Below are 18,926 nucleotides of genomic sequence, written 5' to 3'. Positions count from 1 at the left end.
CCCTTGTCCAGAAGAGTGTGGTCAGAGGAAGTCAGAGATTGAGAGCTGATTCTTCGCCTGCTGCATTCGGAGCCCATGGGGACGCTCTGGGGAACAAATGTAGATTTGGCTCCGGCTCAAGGGAGGTCCCTTGTCATGAGATGACATACGAGGGTTATGCATGTAAGTACCAAACCCTCACACTCCCATACTGTGCAGCATTTCACAGCCGGGAGATAAACAGACTGTAGCTGTTTTAAAATAACAGCTATGTTTCTTCTCTGTTTATCTCCGTTTGCTGGGCTATTAGGTCCCTTTTGTTTATTCCTGCCTTGAGTAATCTTCCAGGTCCGTATGGCCTGTAAATCAGGTATGATACTTTCTGCCAGATACCACTCGTACCTGAAATGCTGGGCACTGTAAACTTTCTTTTAAAACTCTCAGGAATAATTGCCAAGAGGTGGTAGCTACAGTATCCCCAACAAACGCACATTATGAATGGTCCTCTTTTTAAGCCTAGAATTCCTTTAAACACGCCTGTTGGGTTTTGAGTACCTGCAGTTAAATGGTGTTGCTTTTGGCAGGGCTCGGTGAGCAAATGAGGCATAATCTCTCTGATCTCAGCAGTCTGGTCAGCCAGCCATGACATTCTCAGTGTCTTTTCTTTCTACACCCTGTCTGAACAGAGCCATAGCCCAGGCAGCTCTCAGTGGGGTTGCCAAAGATTACCATGTGCAGTGAAGCAGCAGATGGCAGGACAGTGGAAAATATGCAGTCCCGATCCCTGGGTTCACACGGGGTTCAGGGTTAAATTTCAGCCATTTCCCTCCCTGCTCCTTGAGCCCCTTGATAAACTGCCCTTTGAGAGACGAACTCCTCAGTGGGCGTTGGGAAACTATTTAAAGTTCAGTTTTGTCCAGTTTTGAAAGCGGGTTCTAGACTGCAGCAGGAAATTTAAGAAGGCTGTGCTCTCTGGCCACAGAAGTTAGTCTTCCTCACCATCCAAAGACATCAGTGTGGGTATAAGAAATGAGGTAAATATGAAGACATCCTGAAAACTATGAAGCGGGGGAGAAGGAACATTGCAAACTCGGTTAGCTCAAAAAATTGTGTAATGGCTGAACGAAGGGTGCCTCCACAAACTTCACTCGAACTTGTGCCGATGTGTTCTGATAAAGCCCTTTTTTGCACTTTTGTTCCCCCCCCGCAGGCTCCCTCTTCCTTATTCCTTGCACAGCATAGGGAGTTCTCACCTGAATGACGAGATGTTCAGTCTCTGGGGCTGGAGGGCAAGAAAGGAGTCCTTTGACAGCCGACTGCTTTTGTGCCCCTTTCAAGGCCACTCATTGCACTGAGAATGATTTCATCCCTTTTTTACTCTTCCAGGGTACTTCTCTCGCATTGTTTCACAAATATCAAGGTACCTGACATCCTCAAATTCCTGCAAAATGCTGGCATTTTATCTCCATTTTTGGGTGAGAAGGCATGAAAAATATAAGGCTGCACTGATTGATTGGTTGGTGTTCAGAATAAAACTCCCATCTGTTCGCATCTGAGCGCTCAGTAGTCAAGCACGCAGAGGAATATGCGGCAGTGACTAAATGAGTTGATTTAAGTGACTTTCTAAGCACCTTTTCAGAACTTGCAGAAGCAGCCAGGGTAGTATTCATTTTTCCACAGCAGCATCAGTCAGGCTGAACTGTGAATCCATCATTTCTGTTCCTGCAGTTCTTTATCTTTCCTTAGCTTCAGGCTCCGTGAGACCCCTGCCTACGTAATTTCTCACAAGACAGTAGTCTCTGCTCTCAGAGCAAGTCTTTCCTCTGCACAGGGGGCAATCCTATTAGGGGAAAAAAAATAATACCATATGTAATTAATCTAGAGGTGTTTCATGAACCTGTATCATTGTGCCTTCAAAACCAACACTGGCACATATAATGCGAACGTTTAATGCTAGAATTTGCAGCTTTCTTCCCGAACACGTACAGAGAGTGTGTGTATGCGTGTGTTTCTGAGAGCATGCACAGCTACCTATGGCGATATTAAAATTATGTGAAAGGTCCCACTAAAAATACAAAGCCAGGAAATTCAGAATTGGGATAACTTTCTGTCCTGGTTTCACCCCATTGTGCTCAAGTATTGTAGGCATCTCAGAACAGCAGGTGATCCGACTGCCTCTTCTGTTCCTAGAGGAAGTGTAAACTAACTTAAATGGGAAATATCACAAAAACAGGATAACAATGAATTTCAGGAGTCCACAAAGGAAAAAGTGTTCTTAAAAATATTAAAACAGTAGTGAGCGTGACAAGTTGAATGGTGGCAAATGGACATTTTATGTAGACACTCTGGTTTTTGCCATTTAATCACTTTCCAAATGTTTTGTTTCGCATTTTCTTATGGAAAATTTTTGTGGCAATTGGATGTGTTAATTGTTGAATATTTAAGTTTGGATTCTTCGTAAATTTACGTAATCTGACTTCAGAGAAACTGCACCAATTTATCTTGCCAGCAAACTGAGTTCTCTGGGTTTATATCTCCATATTTATTTTTATTTAATTTAAGTATTAATTACACTAGAGAAACATTATTCCCACATGGAAAGAATGCAAAAGTGGTATTCAGTTTCACTGGCAACATTAGAAAAAGGGAATATTGATTGAAATGTATGTACATTTCAAAAAGCTGCTATAATTTTACTGTTTTACTGTGTTCGAGTGATTCTCTCAGTAAATACAGTGTCGATTTCTTTGCCTCGGTGCCTTTTTCATTTTAAAGGGAAAATTAGCGACATGCCCAGGGTTGGTCCCAGAGAGGGGGTCGTGCTCAGCAATGGCTTTTATGCAACCCCCTGACGTACTGTTTCTGCCTGTGGGAGAGCTGCTGCTTTGCCTGGTGGCATTTCCAGTTCGGGGTTTGGGTATGGAAGCCGTAGCACCCTTGCTTAACTTCAGGGTCTCCCGAGAGCGATCACGGCCTGCTCTGAAATAAGGACAGAACTTTTTATGGGAAGCTTAGGCAACCGGCAGTAACTACAGCTAGGTAAAATAATGTTTTTATTGGCTCTCTGTATACAGGAGGTCAACACAGCTAGGTCAAACATGTCCAAGTCTTTTAGGAGCAGAAGGGACATGCTGTCTTTGTTGGCTTGCGCTCTTCCTGGTGTATTGTCAGCTTGCCTCTGCCTTTCTCTCCTATTCTCTTCTTAAACTATTAGGGTTGGGAGTTTACTTTAGGGTTGGGTCATCCGTCCCGTCCCCCCTATCGCTTTGAAGCTTATTTCAAGAGGCTTCGTTGTTAAAATACTAACTTTGAGGGGCGTTGCTTTGGTTTCATCCGAGATAATGACTTCCAGTCTCATCCTGTTCTGTCCTCAGCAGCCCCACGTGTCCCTGAGCAGAAGCAGAGCCGGGGAACTGGGGAGAGCCGGGGCAGGCAGAGCGGGCTGAAAGCACCGTGAGCCGATCTCATACCCCTGGTCACACACCAGCTTGGCTGGGCGCCGCAGCACACACTGTGAATGAAGATCTTTTTTGACTCTTCTTTCAGAGCTATCTGTTTAGATTAGTCTGTTATGAGTCTGAAGGGGTAGCTGTAGCTGGAACAATTAGGCTGCAAATTGCAGGTCATTGCAATTGACGATTGGTACATTGAATTGTTGGGATCATCACTGGTTTTGGAGATGTACTTCTCACCGCATCCTAGCTGAGAATCTAATTATTCATAACACAGAAGACGGAAGGAAACGTAGCGCCTTACGTTTTATATTCCCTGATCAAGTACTGGAAAAAATTGTGCTTCCTGTATTTGCAGAAGTTGAGATTTCTTTTCCTCCTTCCCTTCGGCTCTCGCTATTCCCCACCTTGTTGCGTGTCAATAAGCTCTTTGCCCAGGGCTCTTTCCAGCTCCCTGGAAATACAGTTCAGCTGTGTTTCAGGACCCCCTCTTGGTGGCTCCAGGACCCCTGTAGCAAAGGGTGGTTTATGAAAATTGAACAACGTTTACCAAATGATGTATTGAGAGCTTTCTAAAGGTTGCCCTGAGGACTACCACTGTCACAAAGCTAACCAGGAGAAAATCCTAAGAGAAGAACGGTTGAGCAACAAAGCTCAAAAGGGAGGTACATGGATTTAGGGACATCTTGAGTTATGCTGTACAAGTGTCAAACCCGTCTAGTACTGCTTATTAGTTCGCGTGGGAGGCAAAGTTTCAAATAAGTTATTTGGCTGTAGCTAGACCATTTTTCTCTCTCCAAGAAAATACATCTGCACTGACTCAGCAAAGTTGTATGCCGCTGCAATTGGTTTTAAGGCTAACTCTTATTACAGTCTCTTTTGCCTTCAGTAGAAGTAAATCAAAGTTCTTTTTATCCCTGACTTGAAGTGAAATGACGCATTTCATACTCAGAAATTTGCACGTGAAAAGTTAGCTCTTATGTGGGTGCACAGAAAGACACGGAAGACCTGTGCAAAACTCTGATTATACAGTGACCCACCGCAAGCTGATGTCCCAGCCGCCTGGAGAGGCTGAGAGACCAACCAGACTTAGTCCCTCAGAGGTCAGAAGGTCCAAGAAACTGTATTAGTCAGTCATGTGTCACCAGGTAAGATTAAAAGCCTTGCCTGCTTCATCTCAAGGGAGTGCTAGGGTAAAGGCTGAATGTCTCAGCTTGAACCATCAAACAGCACCTTTTTTGATGTGCTACTGGTTGCTGAGGGGATGGAGGAGGGGAAAGACAGGGAGAAAAGGAAAGGGGTGTTAAATTTAAGGGCACGGATGCCTGAACTTTGATAGTCATTCAAGAAGTTAAAACCTGGGGTTTTTGTGCAAGTTGCCTTAGACTGCATGATATTTCCATTTTGAACAAGTGCTGGATTTTCCTTTTCGTTGTATACATTTCTAGCTATTGTAGCAACAATTCAGCAAAGCATGGACTTAACTCCAATTGTTTAAGCGTGTGTAAACAATGTAAAGAGTCTGTGCTGCTGGGTGAGCATGCTTGTGCTTACCCATAGCTCATACATGCAAGGGCTTGTCTAATTTTGTGACAGCTTAAATGAGAGGCTTAATTCAATAACATTAGTTGTACAATTTTTAAAAATGGCTTAAATGAGTGTTAACAAATCAGAGTGGCTAAAGGCATTTACCTTTGTTTTAAAATTTAGGGTATATGAACTGCGATTAAGAAATCAAAGTGAAAAGTTTGGAGCAAAAGGTTAAGTTTTCTGTAAGCAAAACACTGCTCTGTTTATGTAAGTGCCATTAACAGCATAAACTTGGGAACAGGAATAACACTTTTACATATTGTTTTCAGTATTAACGTTTGGGTTTTCCTTTATAAGAATCTTTGATGCCTCACCTTTTCCTGTTCAGTGTACAGTTCCTGAGGGGAAAATACTTTAATTTAAGAAAAAGTATATGGAGGAAATATACTAAAATAGCACTTTTTGCCCAGCGGTTTTTGCTGGTATATCACCCTATCCTTTTAACAAGCCCATATGATAGATACGATGTGCATAATTAGTCCTGAATAAGGGGATTTTGAATGTGAAATCTAATAGCTTTGCGTTATACATTACACATGTAGATTGTCTGCTAATTAAATGTCATTTTTTTTTTCACAGTCACTTTAGAGAACTGCTGCTGTGTAGTCATAGATATCATCCTGTCATTGTTCTTTGGGAAACCTATATCTGTTTGTATGCAAAACAGTCGTGAAGAGTTTAAAAGCCCTGATGACAGATCCCCGGCTGAGGGTTAGCTCCACTGAATCACAGGGGAGCTTGGCTCGCTGTGCTGTGACAAACGTCACCTCTGATTCTCGTCCTCTGGTGGTGGTTGGTAGGTCTCTCGCCCTAATTCCACGCACCTCTTTTACAGGGCTTCCTAGTTGTCCCTCCAGGTAAGCTTCATGCTATCTTTCCACCCACTGGGAAAAAGGAAAGCCTCCCTACTTTCTGTGTTCCCTCCCAATTTCTGTACCCTGTCGTTCCTCACAAGATTCTCTCTCACTCTTATTTTCCCCTCAGATCATAAAAATCATTCATTTTTGTTCCCTCCGTGCCTGGTTCATATGCCTTCCTGTTGCCCTCAGCTGTCCAAATGTTCTCAGTGTGCAAGTGGACATCGGGGGCAGAGGTGCTCTTGGGTTGAAGAGCATCAGCCCCCTCCAGCATGCTGCCCTCCCGCTGCTGATGCTTCCCACCGCTGCACGCCTTTACCTTTCTGCCTCCATCTCCTCGTTTTTAAAATACAGGCAGTAGTATATTAGCCATTACCCAGGGAATTCCATCGACAAGTGTGGTGCAAATGGAAATGGGGCCAAGCAGACTCGGCGCATTTTACTTTTGGCATTGGAAAGTTCAAAATGTGTGTCAATACATTATGAAAGGAAACAATTCAGTTGATATGCCTGTTAATGTCTTTGTTAGCAATATTTAAAGGAATTAGTACCGCTGCTTCTTATTGAAATCACACATTTTAAAGTAATGCCAAATGAGGATCACTTGAGAAAGAGGGACAATTTTATGCTCGTGTTATTGGACCATCGCTTTCAATCTGTGATCGGTGGATTTTATTGTTACATGATTATTTCCCAGGGGGTTGATGAAGAATAACTTTTAGAAACAAGCCTATTATCAGTAGCTTTATCTTTCCTGTTTAGAGATCTCTCCATTGGAAAATAGTTGGGGGTATGTAAACTGAAGATGTGGGAAAAACATTGCAAAGGTATTAAAAATCTGAGAAACCCACTATCATAAGGTACTATTACAATTTTAAAGGACAAAGAAAGAGACTGAAAATATTATGATGAAGCAAAGTATTTCCAGCTATGCTATACAGGATTAAAATGTAAGGATTAAAGCAGTATATCTCGTGTTTCAGAAAATAAAATTATTGCTCAGGTCAGGAAGATGTTTTCCATGCAGTGCATGACTTTACAATGAATTGCTTATGAATCATATCACCCTTATTTCATATATATTTCATTTTGCAAAAATCTGATTGTGGACTTTTTGGCAAGCTCATCCAAACGTAGCTGTACTTGCTGTATACAATTTGCAGGGTATTGTGAAGACCTGCAAAGGAAAAAATCCCTTTTAATGATGATTTTTCCTTTGTTTCCAAACAGTGATGTTTCTGCTTTGTATAATTGTTGTTGTGGGAAGAACAATTTGTTATTTTAAGTTGAGAGTGGATTCACAATTAAAATACATGAGTGTTTAACATCTACTCAGTAGCTGCTTTATTAGTTTTACCAAAATGCAGTACTGTATCAGTTGTTTCGATCAGGATACAGTTGAAAATTCCCAAAATATGGAAGGGTAATTTAAAGGTGTGTAACTTGATTTTTCATTTGTTTTACATTGACATAACTCCTTTGACTTCAGAATAATTGTTATTGATTTTCATCTGTATAAGCTAAAGGAGTCTCTGGACTTCTTTTCTTAGAAAAAATGGGTGTTGCTTTCTTTTTTAATTGCAGCTTGTTACACAAATGGAAAAGCTTCTCATAGAATGGAAATTATGAGCAGTGTGGATTTTCAGGCAATCAAAACATTTCAATGATCTCATTAAATGTATCATTTACAACATATATACGTTAAAAGAAATATGTTCCTTTTGGGTTTGTAGAAGCACTGAGTACACAATGTGTTTGAACTTGTTAGGCTTCCACTAGAATCTATGCCAGAACTTTAGAAACTTGGGGGGGGAAGGGGGGCAGAGCACACCCTTTTTCTTGTGCCAGCATCTTTAGAGACAGAAACCTTTTAATCATATTTTATGCAAAATGAAGAAAAAGTTGTTATGACAACTTGATAGACTGTGCTAGGACTACATCTCAGCTGATAGATAAGTATGGCTATTAAATGCTATCAGATTGACTGTTATTCTATGATATTACTAGGATTAATGATGGATTTTCTTACGCATGAAACAAGTGTTATAGTGGGATAGCAGTCTTCCTAAGACCACAGTTTTGTCATCTGTTGAGTTTTTTATGTAGCCTTGAGAGCATTGGAAAATGAGGGTTCTTGAAAATAAATAGTTACTGTAACAGTGGCTCTTAAAGCTGCTTCATCCATTTGGCTGCCTCTTATAAACCACAGATTCTAGAGAAAAACGCTAACCTCAAACAGCCGTTTTCCTGATGATACACAAAGGGTGAAACCCCGGTGCTGATAAAAGGAATGGGGTACTGATGCAGAGACACAGTATTTCTTTTTTTTTCCTCATGGCATACAGCTTTGGAACCATAGGTGCATTGAGAACATGCTTCCTAAAGCAATAGTTTTAAATATGTGCTAATGAGAGATGCGTCCAGCTTTCAAAGCTGTATCTTTGCCAGATGTAGGCAGTGTCCTTCTCAGAGGGATGAGCCGCCCTGAGCCAGGCGGTGCAGCGGGCGGCAGGCCCGGGCTGGAGAGCCGAAGCTGTTGCTTTATACCTCTGCTATTTCTTTTTGTTGTAGTGTTGTCCCTATAGTGGTTTGCTGACAAGCTATGTGTTTTACAGATCAGGTCTGCTTGATGAGGAATCCTTGCTTAAAGTCGTATCTAGGATAAATCGGGTTTGTAAAACAGACCTTATGGTTCCTATTGGAATGCTAATTGTCTCAGAGGGAGGGCTTGGGTTTTGAAGGGGAATCTAAGCTAATGCCAAGGGTTCCTGAATCAGCTGTTAATATCATGAAAACTCATGTTTAAGACCCCTTTCAAAATGTGAAAACTTGTCAGGCACTCCTCAACCAAGGCTGTTTGGAACTGCTGAAACGTGCGGGCTCACCAAAGCATCCTTTGCAACACCTGGCCAGATCTCTGCTGTTGCAGGACAGCAACTCCAGTGCTGACAGCAGCGACGCAAACCAGAGCATGGCTTGGCCCATCATGTTTCCGATGTATCTGCTGCATAGGTAACTATGCAAGGCAGTTGTAACGCCCAGCATGCTTGGCCCTACCGAGGGAGCAAGAATGAATCTTCGCTCAGTTATGGTGGGATAATAAGTTCCCACAACAGTGGGAATTCACTCGTTTTGAATAAATGTTCAAATAAGTCAAAATATATCACGCATTTATAGAGCTTTGAACGCTCCACGTTTGTACTAGGTGTGAGAAGGGAGGTGTGTTTCACAAAACCTCTCTGAACCGAGGAAGCAGAACAGGAGAAGCCAGAAGAAAAACATGGGGCTCTGACCTCTCTTCCCTGCCAATCTGAGCTAGTTTCTGTTGCTACCACCAACACATTTCCATGTGAATTAGTAATGTTAGTAACATAGTAATGTAGCCCTTATTCAGCGGTGATAGCTGGTGGCATTTTAGATGCTGGATCATCGTGATCTGATGAAAATCAACACAAAGGGTGAAGCGATTAACACACCAGCAGCTGTGCTGATGCTTTTACTGGTACTAACTGGCCATTCTATGGAGAAAAATGCTCTTGTAGGTTCAACAGTAGCATGTTCTCAATAATTCCTGAGGAAGAAGGAAGCCAACAATTTCTGTGTCTTAAAAGGTACTTTGTATTCAGTTATATAAAGATACCTGTAGCACTCTGCATGGACCTTTAGATAGAATCTAAGAGGAAAGAGACATTACATCTGCCAAGTTTCAAGCCAAAGCAAGATTTTATAGCCCGATTGCAACCCCCTAGGATAGGGCTTTATAAGGGAAATGCTGACTATTTTGCATGACTCCAGTGGGTATCAGCTTAAATTCTGGTTATGATGTGCATTTAATGGCATGGGATCAAACACATAGGGTAATGGGATATTTTAAGATACTGTGTTTGAAGAGAATCAGTATTTAAACATGATATTTAAACATTATTTACAAACCGTATCACTTAAATGCTTCTGAAATGTGCCATTGTGTCCTTGGTTGCATGAAAAAGATTTCTAATCACATTTCTCAGTGAATAGTAGCATAGTTTTCTTCCACAGCTTTAAGGCACTTCCGAGAAGTGGGTTGGTATTATTTTGTTGAACCCTTACTGGAATATTTCTGGGAAATAAAGGTTTTTATTTTTGCTGTGGTGCCCTTTAATTCTTCATTTCAGCCTTTTGAGGTATATTCTGATTTTGCTTGGAGAAGATCTTTGAAGATTGTCTCCAGTTACCACTGACTCTCCAAGAAGACAGCAGTTACTAGTATTTGCTGTGTTGTGCTAGACTAATCTGCTTTTTCTTATGCAGTATCTTTCATATATTTCAAGTTAAGTTGATAGCGTAAAAGTTCTCTCTCTCTCTCTCTCTCACACACACAACCCAATACACTTTTTTTTTCTTCTGAGGAAGTGGTTGCTCCAAAATGGAAGCTGACGTTCATTAGTCGTGTAGGTTGACAGTAAAACTTGCTTTAATGAAGATGATGACTAGAACTCTCACTGCTTTTACTGCAAATGGGAATGGAGCGTTGAAAATGGCCAGTTTTCCTTATTACTCAATTGCCGTCTGGAACATAAAGCCATATACTTTATCCTAGAACAAAAGCTTCTCCTTCAACTGTTATTTACTGAATACTAACTGAAATTATTTCAGTGCAGAAGGTTAGGAAGTTTCAGAGCTAATCCTAATAAGTTTGTGTAATAGTTTGAATCTATTTTTAATTAATCAGTGATAATCTGTGTGAAGATCTCAAAGCACTTTGATAACATAAAAAATGGAAACAATCTTTGGAGAAGTGCCAGTCTGACTAAGCCAAAGAGACTCTGTTCCTGGTTTCTGTTAAGCCAGAACTCCACTCCTGCCGCAAGCCCGTCCAGCCAGGAACAGGGGAACCACAGTACTTTGCTTTCAGAAATTGCAATAGCAGAGTCACAGTGTCAATCCTGTGGTTTGCACTGGTTCATCTTTGGGATAATCCTATTTCTCCTGTTGAGCATGCAGGGTGCAGTCTAGAAGAAAGGCTTGTGCTTTCGTCCTGCAGTTGACTCATTTGTCCAATTTTTGAGGAACATTGCTATAAAAAAGACTCCCCAGTATATTTTATTTCTGACATTTTGTGAATCACAGTATTTTTTTAAGCTTCCTTTATATCTGAACACCTTTTCAGGGAATATGGAAATTATATGATTTTCATCCTTTAAAAAACAAGTTAATAATTTTACAGCAGCCTATCGTTTGTTTGACAGGAAATAGAAAATATTGAGATGCGTATCTCAAGAGCAGAGTTTCATGATGAAAATACCTACATATATGCATCGAATGTACAAGCTGCACTACTTAGGACTTTTGAAATTTGCTAAGAGCATTTTTTACAAGTGCAGTTGTTTTCACTAACTTTCCTTCTTTCCATTTGGATGAAGTATCATCTGTCACCACTCAATCATTTTTTAAGCTATTAAAAAGGCATGTAATTTTAATTTTTGTGGCCCATTAGTGTGCAAATGCCATTGGGCTTGTTTAGCCTGAACTCATGGTCTAAATTCAAATCCCTCTGCTTTTGAGGAGACTGTTGACCATATTTTAGAAACACAGCCGTCATAATCTAAAAATCAAGATATGAAAATAACTAGAAACAAGTATTATTTAAAGCAACTCCACAGGGAGCAGAAATGGGTACAAAAATTTTCCAAAGCAATACAGTGAACAAAATACAGAAATATGATAAAATAACGTACAGCCTTCAACTGATAAAGTTGAAATCACAATTTCATGATCTCACTGAACCTGGGGACAAAGAATCCCAAATAGCTAGAAAAGCAGGAAGCATTAACCATTGCAGTCCTTTGGAGAACATGTAGTATTTGGATAGTGTCTTTTTATTATTATTAATAATAATAAACTAATTTATTTAGATGTATGCATTCCTTTAAAAAAATTTAAAAAGAAAAAAGAAATGGCAACAAAAAACTTGAGGGTGGTCTAAGATGCCTGTCTTCTTTATGTAACCTTTTGCATTTTGTGTTTAAGAACTGACATTCCAAATGATTTTCTTTGGCTTCGTGCCTGGACTGAATACTGAGGCAGCAAATTAGGAATGCTTAAGAAGTCCCACAAAGAAAGATATTTGCTGTGAAAGTGCAGCTAATGTGACACTTGCACTAGAAGCATCTTGGCCTACTCAAACAATAAAAGATGGCATGGGTCTAGGTGGTGTGAGGGGAGTGAATGAAGACTGCAAGTACCATTTGCTGAGCTCTACAAGGTGTTTCTTGTGGCCAGTTGTCTGCCACTGTGACTATGCTGAACACTACCTTTTATTTCAATTCCAGGGGCTAACTTCGTTACTCGAAAAATTAGCCGATCAGTAGCAAAGATTCACCTTGGACAGCTGGATTGCTTCAGCCTGGGCAATCTGGATGCTAAGAGAGACTGGGGCCATGCCAGGGACTATGTTGAGGTAAGCTGTGGGCCACATGCCTTTGTCTGAATCATCTTCGTGGTGGGGATGATGCTTATTGCTGTAATTTCTGATCATGGTCCACGGAGGGCTATCTCGGGATGGTTTTGCCTATTGAGGCCTGTTAACTTTGTCTTGCTCTTGATTTCAGCCTAGAGAATTTAGTAACACAGCAACTTACCCCAGGCATGACCTGAACAGAAAAATAAATCTTTGGGTTTACATTCCTTGACTGAATTCCTTGGGGGAGGGGGCTGACTATCAAGTGGATCTATTTTAGAGTATTTCTCCTGTTGTTTTGACAAATTGTAGAACCAATATTAAGATTTCAGCAAGATGCAATATGACCTGAAGTCAAAAATCCTGCTGGAGGTTGGTGGCCCTTATTATAATGAGGCAAGAACGATGTATATATTAATGATCAAAGGTCTAGCTGATTATACGTTAGGAAGAAGCATCAGAACATAGTTGTGATGGCAGATATTGCAAAACATGTGCCTGCATCTAGTGTTTGAAATGTTTTCATAGTCAGGATTTGTTTCTAATTTTATTCTATGCATCTACTTAAGCAGATAAACAAACAATACCCCTGTATTGTATTACAAGAAGACATGAATGACCATGTAGGAAATATTGTCTTTACCCCAGGGGACTTTTGTCCCCATTTTGGTGCTTAAAGATTTCCTGTGGTCATTGGACTATTTCTGTCTTTTAATAATTCCTTGCTGGGAAACCGGATTTGGCTCCACTATTCATTGATGCAGTTTAAAAAGATGATGACTGTTTGTTTTGTTCTTCTATATTACAAAGCAAGAAGTAGGAAAAAGTCTGATTTGGGATTTCTTTCATAAATTGAGATTTAAAAGGTAAAATAAAAGCTGTGCTCTCAAAGCTTGTTTACAGTCAAAAAGAAACAGCAAGAAAACAAAATCATAAGACCACAATATAAACTTTTGTTATGGATGATATTTAAAAAAGTAAACAGCCATATTTTGGCATCGAAAGGGTTACATCAAGTAAGCAAGAGGGTGATTTTTGGCAGCCTGATATAAATAAAGTTGACTTTTGGTTGTGCGCTGCATTTGCATGTAAGGTGGTAAGGGCACCATGAATGTCAGGACTATGCCTCCATGGCTATTGTTTTTTATTTGTGGCTACAACGTTAGTTGAAGCAGTTAATCCAGTAAACCATCCCAACCGTGTTTTTAATGGATAAAACTGTAGTCGAGAGTGTTCATAAAGTCAGTTACCAAGTCTCAACTGAAAGGAAGTAAAAAAACGAGCCGAATGAAATGATCAGTTGCATGAACATAATGAGCATAATTTGCTAGGAGGCATTGGATATTCCATAAATACTTTGGCTATCTCATTGCAAGACAACTTGCGCCAGATCATAAATCGTGGGATGAATTCTGATGTCTTCTTCCATAAGGGAAATCCAGAATAACCCTCTTGTGCCTAGTGGGTCAGACCCTTGTCCTACGTTCAAACCTTTAAAAATAAAAAGGAAATGAGAACAAGCCTATCCAGAAGAATGACTAGCTTTCAGGGTCTTTGGCCTCCAGAAGGAATGTAGTTGTCCGAGGTCTACAGCACGAACATATGTTTGTTGTGTAAGTAGCATTCCAGACCTTTCAGCTACAGGTTTTGGGCCTGTCCCAAAATCTTCTGGAAATAATTCCTCACTAAAATATAGTTCATGTTGAGTATTTCTCTTACTGGAGAGGTACCCCTTCGGATAATGGGAGAGTTATTATCAATTCTCTAATTCCCCGAATGTTGTGGAAATGTGGTTACAGGCAGCCTTCTAATGGCTAAAAAAGAGAGTAACTTTAAACTGGAAATAAACAATTACTTGAGGCTTTAATGGACTGGAAAGTAGGGCTTAGAGATTTAACATTGTTCAAATAAATACATAGTATGTTAGAAAGCACGATCGTATTTACAAGCATTTGGGGAGCTTCCTTAAGCATATGGCTGAACACATAGGGATATATCTTATCCTCTCCATATGTACTTTTAAATCCCATTGATATTAATACGAGTAACACATGTGCGTATAGACTTGACCATGCACTGTGTTTTCTTTCTCCTTATTTCCTTATTACAGATAATAATAAAACCATAAATACATTCCCTTTTGTTGTTTTATAAAACATTATGGGTCAATTCCTGATCTCATGAAAGTTGATGACCAGACTCCCATTGACTTCGTGGAGAGACTGTATCCTGTATGTATTGGAGTGGAGAATGTCTAGTGGTTACAAAGCACAAGCAGAAGTCGGGACTCTTGAGCTTTGGTCACATGCGTTCATCCGACTGCCACTGTGATTTTGGGCAAATGCTTCTGTATACAGTAAAACATGGAGGCGCGTGTCTGCGCTGAAGCATGTATGTGCCCACCAAGGGATGGGCTAACAGCGTGCTCAGTCTTAGCTGTGGGTTGAGGTCAGCTTCAGTAGCCGATGATTCAGAAGTCTGATGTTTAAACATAGGTTCATATAAGGGGAGAATAGTTGGAATATGTGTTTAGTTAGGTTTTTGAGCTGGGACTTGAACTGCCACCTCCAGGAACTGAAAATCAGGTACAGTGGCATTGTGCTGGTGAATGAAAATCAGGAAGTCTAACTCACTAGAAAGAAAGGTTTCCATTCAGTGTTTGAAGAGAACAAAATATAAATAAGTAGGCAGCAAAAATTGTATTGGTGGGCATTGTCGGAGATGATCAGAGGGCTGGAGCCCCTCTCCTATAAAGACTCTCCTATAAAGAGAGTTGGGGTTGTTCAGCCTGGAGAAGAGGCGGCTCTGGGGAGACCTTACAGTGGCCTCCCAGTGTCTAAAGGGGGCCTACAAGAAAGCTGGAGAGGGACTTGTTACAAGGGCATGTAGTGATAGGACAAGGGGTAATGGCTTCAAACTGTAAGAAGGTAGATTTAGGTTAGATATCAGGAAGAAATTTTGCACTATGAGGGTGGTGAGGCACTGGAACATGTTGCCCAGGGAAGCTGTGGATGCCCCATCTCTGGAGGTGTTCAAGGCCAGGCTGGATGGGGCTTTGAGCAAGCTGGTCTAGTGGGAGGTGTCCCTGCCTGTGGCAAGGGGATTGGAACTGGATGATCTTTATGGTCTCTTCCAACCTAAACCATTCTATGATTATTAGTTTTATCCTAAAATTATATTAGTAACTCTTAACATTTTTGCAAAAATTGCTGCTGCCTCTTACTCCCCCTTTCTCCGTTTTTACTCTACTATATTCAGCACAAGTCTCACAGGATAGTATTAGAGATGACCATCAATACCACTGAGTTGGCAGAGGAAAAACAATCCATCGGCACTATTGATATATGAATCTTTTGTGTGCTATTTTGTTTTGCGAGGGTAATTTATACCTTTTGTTTGTTGCAGAAAACACTAGGAAACTATTCACTAGGTATTTTGAAATATTAGTACAATAACAAGCCTTAACAGTCTGACTCATTTCTATGCCATTTATAAAACACAAGGCATCACACAAATTTCCTCAGACACTCACTCAAGAGGCTTATTTCAAATAAATATAGATTCCCAGAAACATTTAATTTCAACCATTAAAAAAATGCCCATCAATCCATCACTAGTTGGTCGTTTTCTTATTTTCCTACATGCTAAATACTGTAAATGAGGTGGTGAAGGTATACCTGCAACTGAAACCTTAAAGTGTTGTTCTTGGGGACATAGTAGACATGTTCATTTGTAAAGACGTAAAGGGAAAGCCAACAAATAGAACATAGTCATGTTGGAAAGTGGCTCTGGGAAAAGAGCAACTTTCTATTCGAGTTCAACAGCTGAGGCTCTTTCTTCCTTTCCTTCAGTTTCTTCCTTATCTCCTGTTGATGTTCCGGTTCCCTTCTGCGCTTGCACTGCCCACACCTCAGTGCCGTGCACAGAGCAGGAAGGCTGCACTGATGCATGCTGTGGGAAAGCCTATCAATATATATCTTACAAAAGTAAAAAAAAACAAGTCAAAGGTAACGGTTTTAATAGTCTTTAAGTATTCGTTCAGATCAGAAGTATTTTCTTTTTTCTTCAATAGAAATCCAGCAGTATTTCAAGCAGTAATTACAGAGGACTCATAATTGAGTCATAACTGGCTCAAATTCAGTTAATTACAGGTCTAGTTAAATGCTTAAAATTGAGCATGTGCTTAAACTCATGGTGAAATCAGTGACCATTTGGTATTCTAAATGCATGGCAATCAGCTTCCATTAATTTAGATTTAAATAATGTAAAAACACCAAAGCAAAAAAGAACAGTTTATAAATAAGTAATACAGTAAGTTATTGTACAGTCAAACCAAGCACATTAAGAAACTGTTTAAAGAGAGACTTTCCATCTTACTTTTTTTTATTATTATTTGATACTGGTACTGATTCATACTTTGCTTTGTGATTAAAATGCACAAGAAAACACGCAGTCATTTTGCGCATGTTGAAATTGAGATAGTAAAATCTAATCTACAGTGATGTCTTCTGGATTTAAATCTCCAGTCAGCATCGCCTGGTCTTTTATTCGTGATTCTTCTGTTCGCTGGTCTAATAAGTAGAGACTGACCCTTGGAGACAGCTGCTACCATTTCTGTTGTGGGGAAATCCCTTCTTGTAGGTTTGCATGTACATATAAATATAAAAACCCTTGCCAGACAGAATTATTTAAAATTTTACTTTACTCTTGTGCATAAGAAAAGGATTCAGCCAGCAAGACTGTTGGCCAAAGCATTTCTAGTTCTGTTTTGTTGTTTTCTTGGTGTGTTAAGGATGTGTCGTCTTTTGTGATACGTTTTACCTTAGTCTGATGGGACCTGAAGTTTTTTCTGGCACATCTTTTCATCGGCCCAGTGGAATATTTGCTTGAGAGAGTCTTGCTTTGTTGAGAATTGTTGGTTATAAAAGGAAAGTCAGTTATATCTGTCTGTGTAACTATCAATACCTCATATAGTTATGAGATTGGCCCAGGAACTTATAGGCACGCTTTAAAATTAGGATTATTACCCTTTTGTTATGGACTGAAGTGAAAAATGATTTTTCCTTCTCTACTGCTTAGTTTTTGTGCTCAAAGTTAATCACGTCTAACAAAAGTTAAGAAGTAGTTTTAAACCCTCAATGCTGTACTTCTTTGAGCCATCAAGGTACTCAGGAGTATTTTATTTATTTCAAAATGAGAACTTTTTCTTTCCATCAGCTTGCTTGAGCTGGGATAATTATTGGCTCTATTAAGCCAAACTGATCTTAAAATTATATCCAATCTGCTCTGATTGATGTGGTGATCAGCTGAACTGATTATCTTACTGCTGCCATCCAGGTGAAGTAATTGTGAAAGCAGCAGGGCTTGTATGAACCTTTAGTAGAAAAGTTTGATAGACTGTGCTCCATTGTCTGGAAGAAGTGCTGAACATTCATAAAACTCTTGACAGGTACTCGCTAAAGCAGTGTCTTTTCTAGAAGCATGTATACCAGAGACATTGACTCTCCCACCTTAGTTTCTTTCTAATAGGTTGAAAATCTGTTGTCCTTTTTGGAAGATGTAGAAGTAAGCCTCCTGCTGAAATGCTTTTTGAGAAAGCTGCACCTTCCCAAAGGAAGTACGCACTTACCAATGGCAGAATATTCTTTGATTTCCTCATGTAAATACTCTGGACACGTGGAGGTGTGATGCGTCCAGCATAAAGGAAGTCACATTTGACCATGGTAGTATGTTCAATCATTCATGCAAATACTGATCCAGTTCTCAGGATACCATACAGCCAATGTAAGTGGCCACAACACTGATAACGGGGCTCAAATGAAAGATGCCACATTGCTTTGTGACATTCACCCAGCACTGACCCTCAGGTACTGGCATTTGCAATAGAACCACTTCTTTGTGCCACAATGAGAATGCTGGAACAGCAGGTCCAAGGAGAAGTAAAGAAGATTGTCTTCCCTCTGGTTGAGGCTACAGGGAAAAGACATGGATAAGTGGATTGCCAGAGTAAATTCATGATGCCATTGTTTTAGTAAATTATTTGCACACATTATACCTCAGCTGAAATGTTCCAACCCTACAAAAGAGTTCAAGTGTTGACGTGAGGTGGTAGACAGTGTCACTGGCCACAAAGTAGGCATCTTCCCGTCATATCTGTCACATGGAATCAAAATAGGATCCCATAAGATCCCATTGTGATTTCTTTCTCTCTGTTGCTGTCCAGGTGGGCTCCATCAGGCTCCCTTAGCTCAGTAAGGTCTGTCCCCCTTCACTTCTGGCTTCAGAAACCACTCTTTTACCTCTCTGGTTTTAGTTAAGAACTTGGGAGTTGAACTGAAGTCTTTGAACGTTTTCTTCAAGGCTATTTCTGAGCAGTGCCAGAATGAACACTTAAAAATTATAAGCGAGTAGTGAAGCTCTCCTCAGTGTACGTTTCTTCTCCATTGTCCCATGCTAGAAGAGGAAATGTTGGTATTCAAATAATGATGCTTTCTTTCAGTTAGAGCATGAGTTTATAGCAGCAAAAATGTAGGTATAATTCTCAAACATCTTCTTTCAGAGTAACAATAACAGAGCTTATAATACATTTCTTTCAGTGCGTGTAGTTTA

At 40.2% G+C, this 18,926-nt stretch overlaps 1 protein-coding gene across 1 annotated transcript in view; it reads left to right on the top strand.

Moving 5' to 3' along the window:
- GMDS (GDP-mannose 4,6-dehydratase) overlaps positions 1-18,926 on the top strand; it is a 442,696-nt gene that overhangs the window by 199,224 nt on the left and 224,546 nt on the right. Inside the window, exon 7 of the mRNA XM_082499607.1 lies at positions 12,190-12,317. Coding sequence (XP_082355733.1) covers positions 12,190-12,317 — 128 coding nt within the window. The remainder of the gene's footprint in view (positions 1-12,189; positions 12,318-18,926) is intronic.

The sequence above is a fragment of the Vanellus vanellus genome (genome assembly GCF_965231255.1).
Source record: "Vanellus vanellus genome assembly, chromosome: 2".
In the NCBI taxonomy this organism is placed as follows: domain Eukaryota; kingdom Metazoa; phylum Chordata; class Aves; order Charadriiformes; family Charadriidae; genus Vanellus; species Vanellus vanellus.
Note: the sequence above shows the minus strand (reverse complement) of the source record. Positions and strands in the feature narration are given on the sequence as shown.